General features: G+C 44.0%; 1 protein-coding gene across 3 annotated transcripts in view; it reads right to left on the bottom strand.

The window, feature by feature from the left end:
- Window positions 1–21,036, bottom strand: part of PI4KA (phosphatidylinositol 4-kinase alpha) — a 94,931-nt gene that overhangs the window by 57,400 nt on the left and 16,495 nt on the right. For 2 of the 3 annotated variants that reach the window (XM_050923976.1, XM_050923978.1), the window contains 9 exons: window positions 20,232–20,328; window positions 19,639–19,830; window positions 18,290–18,390; window positions 17,023–17,152; window positions 13,609–13,741; window positions 7,422–7,517; window positions 6,440–6,623; window positions 5,796–5,899; window positions 3,577–3,745 (listed from right to left, as the gene is read on the bottom strand). In XM_050923976.1, the coding sequence (XP_050779933.1) occupies window positions 3,577–3,745; window positions 5,796–5,899; window positions 6,440–6,623; window positions 7,422–7,517; window positions 13,609–13,741; window positions 17,023–17,152; window positions 18,290–18,390; window positions 19,639–19,830; window positions 20,232–20,328 (1,206 nt within the window). The remainder of the gene's footprint in view (window positions 1–3,576; window positions 3,746–5,795; window positions 5,900–6,439; window positions 6,624–7,421; window positions 7,518–13,608; window positions 13,742–17,022; window positions 17,153–18,289; window positions 18,391–19,638; window positions 19,831–20,231; window positions 20,329–21,036) is intronic. The other variant, XM_050923977.1, reaches the window with a different exon arrangement.

The following is a 21,036-nucleotide window of genomic DNA, read 5'->3' as shown; positions in this document are numbered from 1 at the left end:
TGCTGAGGGAGTGGGGCTCAGTGGGGTGGGGATCCAGGTACAGCTGGTTGGAGCTCAGTGGAGTGGGGATCAGGGTGCAGGTGGGCTTGTCAGGGTGGTTAGGTGCAGGAGGAGTGGGGCTCACTGAGGCAGTTCTAGGTGTGGGGGGTGAGGCTCAGCAGGAGGGTCTGGGTATGAGGGGATCTGGATGCATGATGGTTGGGCGGATGGGGGAGCAGCTCCCTGTATGGGGATCCCCCCCTCTGCAGCTGAGGAGCAATGGGTGCATGAAAGTTGCATGAGAGCTCTTGCGGCTTCCCTTTGCTTCCCCATCAGAAAATCATGCACAGTGGTGCAGAATTCCCCCAGGAGTAATTTAGCTTAAATCACTTAGCTTAAATTGTTCCTATCCCTAAAAGAGCTGCTCTTAAACCAAAATAAAAGTGTGTCCACACAGTGGTTTGCACCAATTTAACTTAACCGGTTTGAGGATAACAGGTAGTTTGTGCATAGACAAGATCTTAAAATACAACAGAGCACTTACTTGAAAGCTGGAGATCCGGATTCTAACATGAGCATTAACCTCTCATTTTAATTTTATTAGCAATACAAGTAATGCCTCCTGGAAAACAGCTCACTGAACTTTTTCACATTCATTCTCAACACCAAAGAAAACCAGCACACTCAGGGCTTGTCTACATCAGAAAGTTGCAGCGCTGGTGAGGGAGTTACAGCGCTGCAACTTTGAAGGTGTACACATCTGCAGGGCACCACCAGCGCTGCAACTCCCTGTTTGCAGCGCTGGCCGTACTCCCGTTTTGTCTCGGGTGTAGAGGATCCAGCGCTGGTGATCCAGCGCTGGTAATCCAATGTAGACACTTACCAGCGCTTTTCTTGACCTCCGTGGAAGGAGGAAGCCTCTGGTAATCAAGCTGGTCTCCTTTCCCGGTTTGCTCTCTCGTTCCCGGAGCCCAGAGCAAGCAGGTCTCCTTCCCTGCGGTTTGCTGGGTGGCTCCGGGAACGCGAGAGCAAACCGCGGCGAAGCGGGTCTCCTTTCCCGGTTTGCTCTCTCGTTCCCGGAGCCCCGAGCAAGCAGGTCTCCTTCCCTGCGGTTTGCTGGGTGGCTCCGGGAACGAGAGAGCAAACCGCGGCGAAGCGGGTCTCCTTTCTCGGTTTGCTCTCTCGTTCCCGGAGCCCCGAGCAAGCAGGTCTCCTTCCCTGCGGTTTGCTGGGTGGCTCCGGGAACGCGAGAGCAAACCGCGGCGAAGCGGGTCTCCTTTCCCGGTTTGCTCTCTCGTTCCCGGAGCCCCGAGCAAGCAGGTCTCCTTCCCTGCGGTTTGCTGGGTGGCTCCGGGAACGAGAGAGCAAACCGCGGCGAAGCGGGTCTCCTTTCTCGGTTTGCTCTCTCGTTCCCGGAGCCCCGAGCAAGCAGGTCTCCTTCCCTGCGGTTTGCTGGGTGGCTCCGGGAACGAGAGAGCAAACCGCGGCGAAGCGGGTCTCCTTTCCCGGTTTGCTCTCTCGTTCCCGGAGCCCCGAGCAAGCAGGTCTCCTTCCCTGCGGTTTGCTGGGTGGCTCCGGGAACGAGAGAGCAAACCGCGGCGAAGCGGGTCTCCTTTCCCGGTTTGCTCTCTCGTTCCCGGAGCCCCGAGCAAGCAGGTCTCCTTCCCTGCGGTTTGCTGGGTGGCTCCGGGAACGAGAGAGCAAACCGCGGCGAAGCGGGTCTCCTTTCCCGGTTTGCTCTCTCGTTCCCGGAGCCCCGAGCAAGCAGGTCTCCTTCCCTGCGGTTTGCTGGGTGGCTCCGGGAACGAGAGAGCAAACCGCGGCGAAGCGGGTCTCCTTTCCCGGTTTGCTCTCTCGTTCCCGGAGCCCCGAGCAAGCAGGTCTCCTTCCCTGCGGTTTGCTGGGTGGCTCCGGGAACGAGAGAGCAAACCGCGGCGAAGCGGGTCTCCTTTCCCGGTTTGCTCTCGCGTTCCCCGAACCGCCGAGCAAGCAGGTCTCCTTCCCTGCGGTTTGCAGGGGGGTTCGCGGAACGCGAGAGCAAACCGCGGCGAAGCTGGTCTCCTTTCCCGGTTTGCTCTCGCGTTCCCGGAACCCCCCTTGAAGCCGCCCAACAGCGCTGCAGTGTGGCCACATCTAACACCACTTGCAGCGCTGGTTGCTGTAAGTGTGGCCACTCTGCAGCGCTGGCCCTATACAGCTGTACTAATACAGCTGTAACAACCAGCGCTGCAAAACTTTAGATGTAGACATGGCCTCACTCTGCTTTTCTGTTAGAGATCACTGACACTGCCAGTCAATTAACATTTCTGATTTCCCAACAACATCCAACACTTCTTTTCCTGTGTCACCTTGCACTCTCAGAATGTAAATCAGGTGTGCTGATTTGCTACCTATCCCTCTATTTTCCCCCCGCCCCCCCACACACACACCAAGCCCCACACAGAGTAGGGTAACATACTAGTGTAATTCCCATAACAGAGAGAATACAGTGATCACAAGGATTTGTAGATCTGAACACATACCGCTGGAGATTACATTTAACAAGGTAAGAATTTGTACTGCACATGTCAGAACTGCTCAGTTTTCCTTTGTAGTTCTTACACTTGCAATACATATGAGATTGCACTTCTAAACAGCAAAGCATTATGGTTTCTCTACCATTCATGTGAGAACATCCCTGCAAGTTTCTCTTTAACAACCAATTCCAATTAATGCTTATTCAGTCAGGGTAACTTGAACTGATCTCACTACATCTATAATTCACACCATGCTATTCCATTCTATGTAGTCTACTGTAAATTTAGTTATGTAGGCCTCTATCAACTCTAATACTGGAAAATCCACGTGTGTAATCACAACAGTAGTTATTCAGAATAAGTCAATATATGAGGTAGCTGACATTAGAACTGCAAGTTTATAACACTTCACTATTTCTTAGAAAGTAGTAATAGCAGGAGCCTAGAAGTCAGAACTTCCTGTTTCTGTTTCCAGCTCTGCCACCAGTCTGCTGTGTGCCTTAGACAATTCACTTAATATCAACCATGTCTATGGGTATGTCTTCACTACCTGCCGGATCGGCGGGCAGTGATCGACCCAGCGGGAGTTGATTTATCGCCTCTAGTCTAGCGACCCCCAAGCGCTCTCCTGTCGACTCCTGTACTCCAGCCTGGCGAAAGGTGCAGGCTGAGTCAACAGGGGAGCGGCAGCAATCAACTCATCATGGTGAAGACACCATGGTAAGTCGAGCTAAGTCATTATTTGCATAGCTGAAGTTGCATAACTTAGATCAATTCCCACCCACCCACCCAGTGTAGACCAGAGCTCAATTAACCTATCTGAAAAATGGGTATACTGCTACTAATTACCTAAGCTTAAGATATTATGTGAGGTTTAATTGAGAGTGAAAGGTTATGTAGGCTCTATATTAATAGGCACCAAAACACATGTATCCATTTCTCATTTGTTTCAGTAGTTAAACGTGCAATTTTTATGTATATACACTTGGTTCAAAGGAGATCAGAATAATAGGTTTCCATTAGCTATATCAATGCAAAGAGGTACTGAATTAAACATCACACATTTTATACCATTCCTTACCTTTAGTGCTGGCCCCTTTTCACTTGCTCTCTCACTGGCTCTCTTTCCTTCCAGTCCAAGCTGTACAAACAGTTCCAGCAAATTCATTAGTAATTCATCCACAAGGTGTTCTCCCTGAATGTTAGCAGCTATGTTAGCCAAGGCATTAATGACAGCTAAGGAACAGTGTCTGACAAGAAAGAAAGAGAGAAATTAGAAACAACCAACTCTTCGATTAAAAGGTTTGTATTTATTTCATAACTGTTTCTCACTAACAATGTTCAACAGCAAATCTGCGTAATATTGACAGTGACAGGCACATTTTGCACATCGAGGATTTAGTGAGAATGGATGGCACACTGGGTTAATGCATTAGCGTTCCAATTCAAAAAGCCAATTAAATATTGCTTAATCGTAATTAAAATGCATTTAGTGGTCTCAACAGAGAGCAGATGGAAGCAGCACCAAAGACAGAGAAATGGAGTAAGCTAGTTGCCATTCGGTGCACCAACATTGGTGTGTAAAAATGAAATGTAATGTAATTGGTGGTCTCAATTTCATCTCTAGGAACGTTTTGTCTGTGCTGCCACCAGGTGGGTCACCTTACTTATCACTTCAAAAGTTTTTTTTCTCCTGCTGATGATAGCTCATCTCAATTGATTAGACTCTTCCTGTTGGTATGCATACTTCCGCCTTTTCATGTTCTCTGTGTGTATAAATATCTCCTGTCTGTGTGTTCCATTCTGTGCATCCGAAGAAGTGAGCTGTAGCTCACGACAGCTCATGCTGAAATAAATTTGTTAGTCTCTAAAGGTGCCACAAGTATTCCTGTTCTTTTTGCGGATAAATTTAGGATCTCTGTTCAGTCCATGATTTTTAGTGTCTAAAAAAGTGTTATGATGTTAAGCTCCCAGGCTCATCTTTTCAAAGTGTTTGATAGGTCAAATATAGAGTGATCACTTTGTGAAAAGTGTTCCCCCACAGGTGATGTGATGTTTTGTCTTATCAGTTTCCTGTGAGAGTTCATTCAGGAGCATAGTGATTGACTGGTTTCACTCACATAGTTGCGATTGGGGCGTTTAGCACACAGGAGGAGGTATACCACATGTTGTGGTATGCATGTGTAGGACCCATGGATCTTGAAAGGTGTGTTGATCATTGCAGCAGCGGAGATATAGCTGACGGTTTTGCATCTATTTTTCTGGAAAGGTCTGGGGCCGTTTTGAGTTGGTGTCCTGATCTGTGGGGGACTTGCTTCTAATGATGAGTGTGGAGAGGCTGGAGCATTGTTTGAAGGCCAGAAGAGGGGATTCAGAAAAGATTTCTTTCAGGATGGGGTCCCCATCAAGTATGGAATGGTAGGTGACAACTAGGGATTTGCAGTGTGTGTGCGCGTGTGTGGACAGGGTGGTGGGGTTATTTCTGTATTGAAACAGGTTTTCTCAGGGTATGTCGCTGGCTGTTCCATGATGTGATCCATTTTTCTGGTGGAATGTCCTTGTTTGGTGAAGGCGATTTTGAGTGTGTTAAGGTGTATTATCCTGACTTTTTCCTTGGAATGGTCCCTTGATATATGCATTAGCTAGTCATGCCAAACAATTTGTTCCATCTTGGATTTAGCTGTGACGCTCATAAAAATTTCTCACATCTGAAGAAGAGCTCTGTTTAAGCATAAAAGCTTGTCTCGGTCACCAACAGAAGCTGGTCCAATAAAAGATATTACCTAACTCACCTTGTCTCTCTAATATCCTGGGACTGATCAGGCTACAAATGTTTTGTGACAGAAGTTGGTACTGCCTGATGCTAACAGTTTCTGAAAGAAATCTAGGCGTTTCCACTATCGTTCAGTGCCAACATGTCTATGGGCTACGACATCATTGCATCACTGTGAATAAATAATTGCCAGCTGCTCATCAAGAGAAAAATAAAATCACAAGTACATTGTTCATTCTTAAATCCAGCTAATGGAAGTGAGACATACACACCAGTTGTTTTTAAATATTAAAAATGTTACTTTAAACAATACAGGAATAGGAGACTGACATCTGCATATATTCAAAACACCCACCCTCTCAGAAATGGACAATTAACATTAACAAACCTCTGCAATACAACAAAGATTGAAAGAAATAAAGCTGTAATGTCTGTTGAAAAAAAGTGAAAGTACATAACAATGCATAAAGAAAGATGTTTGATTTAAATAGTCATGAATTCTAAGGAGGCAGTTATATCTATGTTACCTGTATCCATGATCCTTATGATCTTTAGTGGCAGAGTAAACAACTGAGCTTGCTTTTACACTGATTTGCTGGAATAGATTCCATACCTCCTGGTAAATATATTGCTGTAAGAAAACAAACAAAGTGGAGTATGTTGAATACAATACCCGTTAAAGGAATAAACCTGTAAAAATAAATTCTATCCAACCAAATAAACAGCTTATATAGTATGCTTAAGTATCTTTAAAAATCTGGGCCTAAGTGACTTCGGAGCCTAAATTCCTTTTTTAAAAAGGATTTAGGTTCCTCAGGCCTAAATAGGACCTGGATGTCCTAAGTCACTTAGGAGCTTTTGAAAGTGTTACCTTCATATTTTTTCCTCTATATTAATTGTTTTAGTATATATCTGTGGGAACTAAGATTTGCTGGAGAGGCTTGGCTTTGCTAGTTACTAATGACACTGTACAAAAAGGTACATGCAAACAAACGATTGTGTAAGTGTGTGTATGTTATGAAGACAGGATAAATGTTGCATTTAAGGAAACACTTTTCAGGCTTAAACAAAGTTGACAGCATTACTTTAACTGAAGGAAATAAAGAGACAACTGTAATTTAGGGGTCTCTATAGTCTGGTTTGTTCTCTTGGACAGCTCTTCTCTCCTTACGTTTCCAGTGATAACTAAGCAGCCCAGCTGGTCAATGATGAGTACGTCAAGTGGAGATGGTGGCTGGCAGAACTTCTGCTGCAGGATCTGCAGGATCGGTTCCATCACTTTGGGAGTGTCCCTAAGTGCCACTGCAATGTGCCCCAGAGCTCGAATTGTGTGGTCAGGAATCAAATGGGCTTCCCTAACAAAAACCAAACAGACAAGCCACATTCATATAAAACATCCAGAAACAATTACACATCTAGCTCTACAAGTCGAACGACAATTTGCCTGAGAAACAATGTACACTGATGCACCCAGTAAACTGTAATATCACTTAATTTCATTTTAACCCTCTAATTCTGTTTTTCCCGTCTATCATAATCAAAAGCATAGTTAGTACAAGAAACAAAACAATTGCTTTTATAGTACCAACACTGATCTGTTAACCATTCACTATAGTAGATATCAGTAGAAAAAGATAAAAGGCTTGTCTGGAATGACTGTCAATTTTTTTTTTAAAGAACAGTCATGGTACAGTGGGTTAAATGTAGTTGGAGTTTCCCTTGGAGATGCCTTGTCAACTATCTTAGCTTTGACTTGGCAGACGAACCTCTTAGTAGGCGAGGGGCAATTCAGACTTTATAAGCAGGAATCAATTGTGCCAAACATTAAGCGACTGGCTTGTATGGCCCACTGAAGACTTAGCAGCAACAACCTCATTTCACTCAGTACTTCAAATAGACTAATACTCACTGTAGACATGAAAACAGTATTTTTATCCTGTTAAGTACATAGGCCCGTCACTATTAAAATAAAGGCCCAATCCCACAAAGAAAGCTACACGAGCTGATCCATATTCCCACATGTAATCTTACTGATGTCCGTGGCATTTCACACAGGAGAAAAGCTCCTCGTGCTTGGATGTCTTAACAGGAGTGGGTCTTAAGTTAAACTGACTGAAGACAGAAAAAGATTGGCATTATGCCTAACAACTGACTTGTCACTCTCCTGCGAGATGTACAGACGGTTAGACAAACTGGCCAGGAAAGCCTCAACGATCACCGGGTCTATAGTCAGGCCAGCTTTCAAGCACCTACAGAACATTAAACACAAAAACTTGTCAGGGCAGCCAAACAGCAAGAGTTATATTTTCACAGCTCACTTTAGGTGAAAGTAAGGATCCAATACCAAAACCACTACACATAAAATGGATACAATCTGAATGGTGTTCAGTCAGAAAATTATTCTTATGAAAGAATATATTCACATTAACACATATTTGACATCCCTTAAAACATTCATGAGACCCTGACGTTCAGAAGATGCTGTTCAATTATTTCATAAGTTCAGGATTCTTTATACGTTCATGCTTATTTACATATGAAATACAAGCAGGGTGAACAGATTTTTTAAAAAATTAAAATTGATTTTATTTAAATTAAATACATTTTTATTTTAAAAATAAAAACTTAAAATTAAAATTGAAATTATGGCAAGCTACATTAAAGCCTAAATTTAATATAATCTATTAAAATCATTTAAATAAAAAATAATATTTAACCAGTACATTTGCTGCCAAAGTTTTAAAGAAAATCAAATGGCTGAACTGGTGGCTAAGCACCTGGAACCACAGTTGGCTGAAACGTTAAAGCAGTTTTTGACAGCAGTAGCCTCTTTGGCAGGTACAAAGAAAATATTTTCAGTGTATTCAGCTAGTTCAGTTCAACGACTAGTTCATTCAAAGTTAAGAAACCAACTGGAAGTTGAAAAAGCAAGAAAGCTTGTTTTCCTGTTCCAAGCTATATCTATATCTAAAAATCAAAAAACCACAAGGTGAAGAGGGTGAGATCTACTAATATTAAAATCTTGAAGGACATGGTGACCAGAAACAATTAGCTCAATTCACTAACTACAGATAACACTTCCTTTGTCAATTAGTTTTACAAGTAAAACATGTTTTGATAAACTAATCTTTTTCCTATGTATCCAGCATGTCTGAGGTAGTTTTATTCAACTAATAAAAAACAACTTTAAAATGGTGTTTTTGTTCATTTTGTGCAATTTCCATCCAAACACAACTTAATACAAATCATGAGTAAAAACTAATCATCTTCTAGTAAATAAAGTGTCATTCATCATTTTCTAACAAAATAAAAAATGTAAACACTAAGAGCTGAATAAATGTATGTTAAGATACATAATTGCTTAAATAAATTTGAATAGACATTGTGTGCCAAAGTAAGCGTAAATGTAAATGTTCTATTTATTTAAAATATGTTGATCTGCAATGGTTACCTACCAATGAGAATCAATTTCTTTTTAAAAAGAAAAGAAAAAAGTACAAATGCAGAACAAAATTGAAATCAGTTATTTCAACCAAGCTTTCCTACTTGCCAATTTAAATCATGTTTAAAATACAAGTGACAATGAACACTTCTCTGACACTCCTGTAGTTTGCAGCTAATTCCTTGCCCTCCAGTGTTTGTATCTGCAGAGCTGGAATTACCTCAACCCTGTTTCTTCCAGATGGAGGCAAAAAGGACTGAGGAAGGTTGTATGCAGTGTACCTTCCATGGCATTTTAAATATCCTTGACAGGGTGGCCCAGCTCACTGTTCTCCCAAGCACCAGATGGTGGATGGGGAGGGAGGTAAACAAGGTCTTTTATAAGCACCCAACAGGGTTCAGGATAAATATCTTTTAGGAAGAGAATAGGATTAGGCTGTCCTGCTCCTGCTGAAGCCTTCCTCTCTCCCTCCATCCAAACAGCAGCTATTCCAGACTGCAAGGGCAGATGATCTTGTGTGGTTTAGAAAAATGGGAAGGTGGTGACTTTCCATTGCCTGAGGCTACAAGCATTTACCAGTGCATCTGCTCCAAGAGAGCTTACTGTGTCAACCTCAGGCCATGGCTACACTAGAGAGTTGCAGCGCTGGTGAGGGGGTTACAGCGCTGCAATTTAGGATGTGGCCACACTTGCAAAGCACGGCCAGCGCTGCAACTCCCTGGTTGCAGCACTGGCTGTACACCCAGTCGAGCCTCGGGTGTAGGGATTCCAGCGCTCGTGATCCAGCGCTGGTCAGCAAGTGTGGACGCCCACCAGTGCTTTTATTGACCTCCGGGGTATAAGGAGGTATCCCAGCATACTTTATAAGCCTCTCTGGTAATCATGCACACTCCACTGCCCTGGGCTCAGCTGACCCCACCTTTAAATGCCCCGGGAATTTTAAAAATCCCCTTCCTGTTTGCTCAGCCAGGTGTGGAGTGCAATCAATCAATCAATCAGCGACCATGCCTCCACGCCCCAGACGAGCCCCAGCATGGAACAGTTCCGAGCTGCAGGACCTCATCAGTGTTTGGGGTGAGGAAGCTGTGCAAGCACAGCTGCGCTCCAGCCGGAGAAATTATGATATCTATGGGCAGATATCACAGTCCTTGCTGAGAAGGGGCCATGAACGGGACGCGTTGCAGTGCAGGGTAAAAATTAAGGAGCTGCGCAGTGCTTACTGCAAAGCCCGTGAGGGAAATCGCCGCTCAGGAGCTGCCCCCACAACCTGCCGTTTTTACAAGGAGCTGGATGCCATACTTGGGTGTGACCCCACTGCCAGTCCTAGGAGCACCATGGAGAGTTCAGAGCAGGGAGAAGTGGGGGAGGGTGTAGAGGAAGCCGAGAGTGAGGCTACTGGGGTGGAGGGAAACACGCCGGAGTCCCAGGAGGCATGCAGCCAGGAGCTCTTCTCAAGCCAGGAGGAGGCTAGCCAGTCGCAGCAGCTGGAAGTTGCTGGTGAGGAAGAGGCAGAGGATTGTGCTCGGGGTAAGCAGATTTTTATGTTTTGGGAGAGGAGGGTTGGGGTTATGGCTGCCTGCATGCATGCCTAAACGTGGAATAGCCCATTGATTTGCTCTATCACGTCTCTGTAATCTGCCTCGGTAATCTCTTGAAAAGTTGCAGCCAGAGCGTGGGCAATGTGCTTTCTCAAGTTTATAGGGAGAGCCACTGTGGTCCTTGTCCCGGTCAGGCTAACTCGTCCGAGCCACTGTGCAGCGAGGGGTGAGGGGACCATGGCTGCACACAGGCAAGCTGCATAGGGGCCAGGGTGGAATCCACATTGCTGTAGAAGACCCTCCCTCTCTTCCCAGGTAACACGCAGCAGTGATATATCTGGCAGTAGGAAACCCTGTTGAGAATTTAGGGATACTTGAGTGCAGGGCACCAGGTTCGCGGTCCCCCCCCAGACCCACGGTGCGTTCCGGTCTCCCCACCCCCTTCCAGCACGTAGCCAGCCCCGCGGTGCGCTCCGGTCTCCCCACCCCCCTTTCCAGCAAGCAGCCAGCCCCGCAGTGCGCTCTGGTCTCCCCACCCCCCTTTCCAGCAGGCCGGCAGTTCCACGGACCGCGCCCCCACCCCCCCCCAGCAGCTCGCCACCTTCATGTTCCCTACTGTCCCCTGTGCAGGCCACCAGCTACCTCCTGTACCCAGTGCAGATAAACCCCTGTGAGCCATCAGTCAGTTCCCCCTCCCAGGTGAAGTCGGGGCAGAAACACTCACCCCATTGCTCGCCATGCCTTCGCTTCCCTGGCCTCTCTGTGTTATGTTAGGCATGTGGGAATGATGCTACAAAAAGTCTACAAACTCCTTCACTGTGTGATAATAAACAATGTAGCCTCTGTGTATTACATGTTTCTATCTATGTTTTTTTTAGTGACCTTGACTAATGCAGCCGGATCACCGGCCTCACGTCGGTTGCAGAACTTGAGAAAAAAATCCATGAAAATCAAAAGAGGAGTTGATCAAAGCAGTTATGAATCACTACAACAGAGAAAGTAGGAAGACGCAGGAATGGAGAGAGAAAATGTATGAGTGGAGGCAAACAGAAAGCAGGAGAAAGGAATTGGCTACCAAAAAAGCCTCAAAGCACATGATAAGCCTCCTGGCTCGCCAAACTGACTCTTTCGAGTCTCTCGTAGCCATGCAGGCAGATCTGTACCGTGGTAACCCACACCCCTCCCAAAGCTCTCTTTCTTGTTCCCCAGTATTTGCACAAAACACCTTTCTCCAGCAGCCAGTTTCTTATTACCCCCAGCTGCCCCCAACACCTGTACGATCACCTACCAGCCCTGATAACTACAATTCTTACCCTGTGCACTCCACCCCTATTACTCTGCAGCATAGTAATCCTGAAGTGCAGCAGACATTGAACAGTAATCCAAACAGGACATATTCAAACCTCTGAATGTACAGTCCACCACCCTAACCCCTCTGGCCTTTTATGTACTGTACTTTGAATAAAGGATTTTATGGCTTCTACAATACGTTTTATTATTGCAGGAAGTGGTAAATATTGTACCCCAAGGTAGAAAGGAGCACAGCAAAGGCACCAAACATTATTGTTGGCTCTCAGCATCAAATTGCTCCCTTAAGGCATCCCTAATTCTTGAAGCCCTTTCCTGGGCCTCTCTAGTAGCCCTGCTCTCTGGCTGTGCAAATTCATCCTCTAGGCGTCGAACCTCGGAGGTCCATTCCTCACTGAATCTTTCACCCTTCCCTTCACAAATATTATGGAGGGTACACCACGCGGATATAATAGCGGAGATGCTGCTTTCCCCCAAATCTAGCTTCCCACAAAGACACCGCCAGCGGCCTTTCAAACGGCCAAAAGCACACTCCACAGTCATTCTGCACCGGCTCAGCCTGTAGTTGAACCGGTCCTTGCTCCTGTCAAGCTTCCCTGTATACGGTTTCATGAGCCAACGCATTAAGGGGTAAGCGGGATCTCCAAGGATCACAGTGGGCATTTCGACGTCCCCTACTGTGATCTTGCGGTCTGGGAAAAAAGTCCCGGCCCTCAGCTTCCTGAACAGGGCACTGTTCTGAAAGATGCGTGCATCATGCACCTTTCCAGGCCATCCTGAGTAAATGTCAGTGAAACGCCCACAGTGATCCACAAGCGCTTGCAGAACCACGGAGAAATACCCCTTGCGATTAACGTACTCTGATGCCAGGTGGGGTGGGGACAGAATAGGAACATGCGTCCCATCTATTGCACCTCCACAGTTAGGGAAACCCATTTGTGCAAAGCCATCCACAATGTCCTGCACGTTCCCCAGAGTCACAGTTCTTCTTAACAGGGTGCGATTAATGGCTGTGCAAACTTGCATCAGCACCATTCCAACGGTGGACTTTCCCACTCCAAACTGGTTCGCCACCGATCGGTAGCTGTCTGGAGTTGCCAGCTTCCAGATTGCAATAGCCACCCGCTTCTCCACTGGCAGGGCGGCTCTCAATCTCGTGTCCCTGCGCCGCAGGGTAGGGGCGAGCTCAGCACACAGTCCCATGAAAGTGGCTTTTCTCATCCGAAAGTTCTGCAGCCACTGCTCGTCATCCCAGGCTTGCAGGACGATGTGATCCCACCACTCAGTGCTGGTTTCCCGAGTCCAAAGGCGCCATTCCACGGTGCTAAGCACGTCTGTTACTGCCACAAGCAATTGAGTGTCTTGAGCGTCAGGCGTTTCAATATCATCGTCTGACTCCTCACTGTCACTTTGCAGCTGAAGGAATAGCTCCACTGCCATACGTGATGTGCTGGCAACATTCATCAGCAAGGTCCTCAGCAGCTCAGGCTCCATTTGTAACACAACTCTCAGAAATCGCGCTGCAGACTCACAATGCCGCCAAACTGCTCGGAATGTGTAGCAAAGCACCACGGGGCGTTGGAACAGGAAGCGGAAAGACCCGCACACTTCCTTCCCCTTCCCACAAGCCACAGTGCCAAAATGGGACGAGGTGCTCTGTGGGATAGGTGACCACAATGCACCACTCCCAACAGCGCTGCAAGTGCTGCAAATGTGGCCACACTGCAGCGCTGGCCCTACACAGCTGTACGAACACAGCTGTAACTACCAGCGCTGCAAAACTGTGAGTGTAGCCATGGCCTCAGGAGGCAACAGAAGCCTACTGAGCACTCTGGAGGTCACTAGGTGGAGTTAAAAGGTATGTAAAGTGGCCCAGTGGCTAGACAAATACTTTCCAGCTGTACAAAAGGAAGCAGGGACAATCTAACACACTCTGTGTTACACAGCTTCTCCGTTTAATTGATCGTAATGTTTGTCCACTTCAGTGAAAGAAGTGCCTGTGTCTTCAAATTGATAAGTTAGTCCTTCAGCGTTTCTAAGCACAATTCTTACCTGCAGATGTTGTCTATGGCAATGTCTCGAAGCTGTTCATACATGGATGGTTGACTTTTCTTGCCAGGCATGACATTTAGAGTTGACTCTGAATGCTCATTTGTTACGCTGATTTTGATGTCATTGCCACCTACTAAGAACAGAGATGGAGCATAAGAGACAGTGTCTTTTGCTATATCTTTCCTTGAGTTATATACACATAAGTAGAGAAATACCTGGCGAGTGAATGCAAAACAGACTAGGACACAGGTGAGAGAGAGAGAGAGTGGTGCTCTTAAGAACTTTGGTACCATGTGAAGCATGGATACCAACATGAGCTATAAATTTATTTCATTACTCAATTCACTTTCAGAAATCTCCACTCTTCTCACTTTCCATGGTGTTGAATATTGCTTTAGTATTAGCTAAAATCATTTAACTGGTAGTCTCAAAGCAGAATACTCAAACTTAACATTAGGATTTTTCAAATCAAATCTGCTGGATGTGAATAATCAGTAAACAATTTATTAAACTGATTTTACATTGCCTTACTTTTAATATTTGCATCTACCTTAGTATCTCTAACACTCTGAAATACCTTGAGCCAGATTCATTCCTGGTGCACCTCTGAAGTAAACAAAGCTACAGGAGGGATTAATTTCCCTTTGCGTGTTTTAAAGTGTGGTTATAACCTAAAAGAACTATTGGGTAAAAATGAAGTCTCCTACTCAACATATCGGCTCCCTGTTCACCTTCAAGTCCATGTTACTTATTTTTCTTGACAAAACAAGTTTTCACTCCTGTGAATACTGCATAGACAAGGCTATGGAAAAGCAAGCTATTCTACCTTGGGCATGATTAACAAAATAGCCATCTAAATTTTAGCTGCGGACTCTTTACTAGCTGTGGCACTGTAAGAGGCAGAAGGAGCATAGATTCACATTCAGATGCAGGGATATTCTGCAGGACTGGCAGTTGGGAAAAAAAAATCAACATTCAATTTGTAATTGAAAACTTCAGTATGAAAATCCTGAAGAACAAATAAAAATGGAACTCCATGTCGTCAGTGAGTCGCTTTTCAGAAAGTAATCACAGCAATATCCAATATGTTAAAAAAAAAAAAAAAAGTTTATGATTAAATTTTTGGTGGTCAGGGAACTTATGAGTCATAACACTGGCTCACTCGTCTATACACCAAACGGTCAAAGTGTGTCTTTAAATATACTAGCATGCAGCAATGAGCATACACTTCTGCTTTCCAACTAAACTCTCTGATTTGTGGTTCTCATCCTCCCAAACCGTCCCCAACTTATTGGTCTGTTTCATCCACCTAACAAAGACTGAAAGCAGCCCAAGGCAGCTGGCTGGCAACTCATGCTGCACACATATTGCATATAAGAAGCGGTGGGACTTGCTGCGGGGGCGGGGAGGAGGCGAGCATCAATCTTCCTGGGTATGAAACAGAGGATGGATGGATACAATTCTTTAGTTACACTTCAAACTATGGACTAACAGATGAAATTCGTAACCAAGATGTCACAATAATTTTCAAGAACAGGCTTAACATCTTTAGACATGACACAAAAATTAGACCATTTAGAATAACCAACCAAAAAATTAGAGAAACTAGGCTATTTGACCAACATGAACACACATTTGTTGTGCCTTCTATTACAATCTTGCTAGTTTCAAGTGTCATACTTTTCTGCTGATATATTTGTTCATAGATATACAGTAACTTCTCACTTAATGTTGTAGTTATGTTCCTGAAAAATGTGACTTTAAGCGAAACGATGTTAAGTGAATCCAATCTCCCCATAAGAATTAATGTAAATGGGGGCGGGAAGAGTTAGGTTCCACAGAAATTTTTTTCACCAGACAAAAAAAACTAATTATATACACACACACACACACACACACACACACACACACACACACACACACACACACACACACACACACCATTTTAAACAGTTTAATACTATTCACAGCTATGATGATTGTGAAGCTTGGTTGAGGTGGTGAAGTTAGAGGGTGGGATATTTCCCAGGGAATGCCTTGCTGCTAAATTAGTGGTTCTCAAACTTTTGTACTGGTGACCCCTTTCACATAGCAAGCCTCTGAGTGTGACGCCCCCAATAGAAATTAAAAATACTTTTTTATATATTTAATACCATTGTAAACGCTGGAGGCAAAGCAGGGTTTGGGGTGGAGGCTGAAAGCTCACGACCCCCACCTCCCACAGGTAATAACCTGGTGACCCCCTAAGGGATCCAGACCTCCAGTCTGAGAACCCCCTGTGCTAAATGATGAACTAGCACTCAGCTGAGCTCTCAAGGGTTAACATGTTGTTGTTAATGTAGCCTCTACAAAGGCAGCAGGAATGGAGGGGAGGGTAGACAGCATAGCAGACAGAGACAGACACACCCCTTGTGTGTGTGGGAGAGAGAGAGAGAAATGCACACTGCCCCTTTAAGTAAGTTGACCCACTCTTAAATGCTTTGTCTTTTTAAGTGGATCAGGAAGTTGAGACAGCAGCTGCTGCCCCAGGCTCTTTCTGTCTCTCTCCATCCCTGTCCCACCCTGCTCTATATGGAGAAGAAGGGGTAAGTGGGGTGTAGGAGCAGACGGGAGGGGGACACCCTGACATTAGCGCCCTTCCCCCCCCCGCCGAGCAAACAGGAGGCTTTGGAAGGAGCTCCAAGGCAGAGGGTAGGAGCAGCACATGGCAGTAGGGGGAGGGATAGCTGTAATTGCTAGCCTCCTGGCAGCTGCTGCACAGGGAACTTAGGGGAGTGGGGAGCTGATATGGGGGCTGCCAGTCCACCCTGGTTCCAAGCCCCCACCAGGTGGCTGCAACAGGCTGCTCTTCCTGCAAGCAGTGGACAAAGCCGGCAGCTGCCAAACAATGTTAGAAGGGAGCATTGCACAACTTTAAACGAGCACGTTCCCTAATTGATCAGCAAGGTAACAATGAAACAACTTTAACTAGGACGACTTTAAGTGAGGAGTTACTGTATATACTCTCTCTCTCTCTCTCACACATATTACAAATTTAACACCTTGATACCATTGTGGGTCAGAGGGGACACTAACTGTTTAAGAGAATGAAAGTTACTGAAATTATGACAGTATTAGGCAAAACTGACTTTGCAGGGTTGAGAGAGTAGGATGCAATGGACTTGGTTATTTCTGTATGGTTATTGCTAGCTCTATGACATCAGGGTGCATTTTTGCATGAATTTTTTTTTGCATTCCCTCTCTTCCTCCAAGAGGAAACAAATAAACCCAACCCACCAATAAATAACTTGGTAGAAAATGAAAAAACCTTTAAGTAAGTTGTAATAATAAAAGGAAATTTAAGAGCAAATTAGTGTTGTTTGTGGTACACCACATGACTGGACCATAGACGGAGCTAATATTGCTTTCATTTACCTGTGTGATACTGGCTGTGGTACTTGTAAAGTTTCACTAGCACTGGAGAAGGAATAACGAGGAAGTCCCTCAAAGACGGAGTGACAGAATGAACCACAACAGGGAACCTCTCACACAAACGACCTAGACCCTAGAAGAAAAGAATTCACGCATTAGAACTTCTAACTTTCTTGCTGTATAATTTAAATTGTGCGCTCACGGCTTTAAAAAAAATAAATAAATCACTGCTGAGGGATTTGTACTCCAGTGAAAGAATGTTTCAAACCTCTGATCTAAGGATCACTCTGACAGCATGACAAGTAAGCAATTTCTTGCTCTTTTCTTCCCAGGGGTTTCGCAGAAGATAGCATCTAGTATAGCAAATGAACAGGCTTCCCTGGAAGCGGAGTTATGGGACAAACACATTTTAAAGAGCCCTGAGGAGTAACATGTCTTTGCTATTCCAGTCCTGATTACAGAAAGACAATTGTGGACTGGTTTTGCAAAGTGGGTAAGTTTCCAACTAAAATGACGCTGATAACACCATACTCCTTTTTCCCTTTTAAAAATGAATTTTATGCTCCAGGATAATACCACATTGATAATCCTAAAGGATCACGTACATTTATCAACAGATCATGGGCAAGTTTTTGCACACTAACCTGCCAATATAAATAAACCCTGACCTGAAAAGAGATCACCATAGCAATGAGAAGGCAGGTCAATCTTTAGTACTTTTTCCATATTGCCCTCTGCACAGACTGCCAACAAAGAGGTTAATTAATTCCAAATGTGGCAGGGCCTTTGTGAATAGGACACCTCACTTTCTAGGCTGGTTTGCGTCCTATTTAATTAATTTCACACAGGTTGCTGAAGCATCATCAGATGGTCTCAGGTTTTGACCATTACCAACCTGTGTTGGATTTCAACTGCTAAACAAGAGGTGAAAGGTTTCATATCTTGACTAATCCCAGGAAACACCCAATCCCACTACATTTTTTTTAATCGGTCAGGTAAAGCAAGTATGAACCCAGGGTTCACAGAAATAAATGGCTGGTACAATAACTTGTTGACTGCGTCCCACAAAGAAAATCTGAGCTAAGCAGATTCTGGGAAGCACCACTTCACTGTGGTTTCAAGCCCCTAAAATGCAGGTGTAAACGACAGTGGAAGTAGTAATATAACCAGAAGATGAGAAAACTGTTAAATTAGTCTGTAAACCCCCAAGCAATTTTACTAAATGATTGCTGAAATCAAAATACTCCTTTTCAATCCTTTAAAGACAGACCTGCAAGCAGCAGATCAGCAGTGGCAAGTGAGCAATGATGACTTTGCTGGAGGTCTTGGACTGCAGCTTTTCCGACAGCTTGATGCACAGGTTTTCTGCACCTTTGTTCCAAAAGAAGGAAATGAATAACAGATCTGAAGAACGTATGTGAATTTATTAGCCTAGCTAGTATCATGGGCTTACTGAAGACCATAGAACAGGTAGGGAATTTGCTGGATCCACCTATTCCAGAGTGCAGAGATGCCGAATAATTTCAGTTTTACAGAATGTTATCCATGGTGTTTCAATTTGGTTGGCTTGAATGGTTTAGGAGTCTTTAAAACTTTGTTGGTAACATTTTGGTAAAAAGTTTGGCAATCTGCAACACACAGTTCTTTCAAATATTCTCAACTGAGATAGTTACAGGTCTCAGACAGCTTGGGGTTTTTTTTTTTTTATTTGATAGCCATCTACAGGTATTTAAAATATTTAAACAAATGTTTAATAGATCAGTGGGCAGGAGTTTAAATTTAAAAAAAAAGGGAGGAAAATGTAGGTAAGTATCAGGACAAGCTTCCCGACAATGATATCTACGAAAAAGCGGAAGCATCTTTTTGAGACATTTGTGGTCTGGATGAACTAATGGGCCTTTTCCACATGATTGCTATCAGTAATTTTGCAAGATTTTTAGAAGATCTTGCATGTCCATGCCTATATTTCTGATACTGTAAAGTTACATTTAACAGCAATATATGCAGTATGTATGAGATTTAATGCAAATATCACTTTTAGGGGGATCTTTTCACTCAAGTTAGAGTATCCCACTTAACACAAACATAGTATGACCTTAAGTCAGGAAAACATCCCTGTTCAGGAAAACACTTTCCTACTTTAAAAGCACATAATTAGGTGCTTTCCTGAACCAGGTCTATATTAAAGAGATATTCAGAATGATTTATAGCAACCACAGTTAACAGATTCTGCATTATGGAGATGTCAAAGCCTCTCTGTAGGCAAGGATGAATTTAGATTTGCACTTCATGGTGCAGTAACATAGTGCATTCTCCCCAAACTTACAGAACTTATTCTCTGAAATTAGAAATTTCTCAGAAAATCCCTTAAGTCAGTTAACCAGCTTATGAGTTACAAGCATTTTAAAATGACCCTTGCATTTTTCTGGCAAGGTTGACTTTCTTTGGCTTTCTCTAGCAAAAAAAATTCCTGAAGATTATCATTAAATGTATTTTATGGCAAGCATCATGTAATAGAAATTATCCTTCACCAACTATTGACAATGGAGAATGAGTTGTACAAAACACTTCTGCAAGACAAAAGACATTCTGATGAGACAGAAGCACGTATTTTTCCACCTTGCTCATCTTTCACAGCCCACACCATGAGATCCACACAGGCTGCACTAGCCTGGCAACGCAATTTCAGAGGGCTCAGTTCATTGTGTAGCCGATCTACATCATGCAGGATTTTCTGAAGCTCTAACTGGCTGCTGTTGAACTGTTCCAGCACAAAATCATGGATTTCCTTAACAAATGAGTTTGGAAGATCTGCAGGAATAAGAGGGAAAATATATTCTAGCAGAAAGAAAGTAACTGTGCATATACATGAGAACAATCCATTTTTATATTACATATAAAAAACATTATTCATAAAAGATTTCTTTCCAAATGAGAAGTAAAAGTTCCATAGCAAAGACCACTGGGAAATTAACAAGTTGCATGCTGATTGTCCCTCCCTCTGGCAGATGTCTACAACAGATTAAATAATTACATTTTATAGGGCAACTTTTATACCAAAGTGCTTCACAAACTGTATAGCATACAGTCAGCACCCATGAAACACTGCACCCTTCCCAGCCATTTGGAGCACAGCATTCAATGCACACAGTGCTTTATATTCTCCTCCATCATATTACTTAGTAGAAAGTATATTAATATAGGTACCGTACCTTTCATGTAGTATAACGTGTCTCTTAACATTTTAAACTGGGCAAGGTACAGAGGGTCACTGAATGTTTTATAATAGAGATCTGCATTAGGACTTATCTGTAAAAGGTAAAAAACAGCTTTAAGTTTCAAAAGGAAATGAAATCATGTTTTCCTGTGAAATAGTAAACTCAAGAAAAAAAAAACCCTTATTCAGATCAGGTAACTGTCAGGGCTGGTCTAGACTGGGGGCGGGGGGGGGGGAATCGATCTAAGAGATGCAGCTTCAGCTACGTGAATAGCGTAGCTGAAGTCAAAGTATCTTAGATCGAGTTACCTACCGTTCTCACGGTGCGGGATCGACGTCCGCAGCTCCCCCTGTCGACTCCACTACCGCCGTTCGCATTGGTGGAGTTCCGGAGTCGACAGGAGCTCGTTCGGGGATATATCGTGTCTAGAGACGCGATATATCGATCCCCAAGAAATTTATTGCTACCCGCCGATACGGCCGGTAGTGAAGACGTACCCTCATTTTCTATATTAGAGATGTAACTGTGATAACCGTTACTGTTTACATTATAATCACACACCACACGGAAAGGGTTTCGGTTTTTTTGGCTTCCCAGTGAATCAGGATGCCAGCTATACCTGTTCAATGCATTAAATAGTACTTAGCTATTCCATCTATTTAAACACCACATACTGTAACAAAATTCTCCATCTAATGAGAGAATCCAAAATCATTTTTAATTGGAAAAGCAGGAACGGAGACTACAGTTGTTTCCATCAAAACCTACGTTTTGCACTAGCAAGAAAAGGCTGTAGACA

This window comes from Gopherus flavomarginatus, chromosome 15 (assembly GCF_025201925.1).
Source record: "Gopherus flavomarginatus isolate rGopFla2 chromosome 15, rGopFla2.mat.asm, whole genome shotgun sequence".
NCBI classification, from domain to species: Eukaryota; Metazoa; Chordata; order Testudines; family Testudinidae; genus Gopherus; species Gopherus flavomarginatus.
The sequence above is the reverse complement of the archived record's forward strand: the minus strand, read 5'-3'. Positions and strand labels throughout refer to the sequence as shown.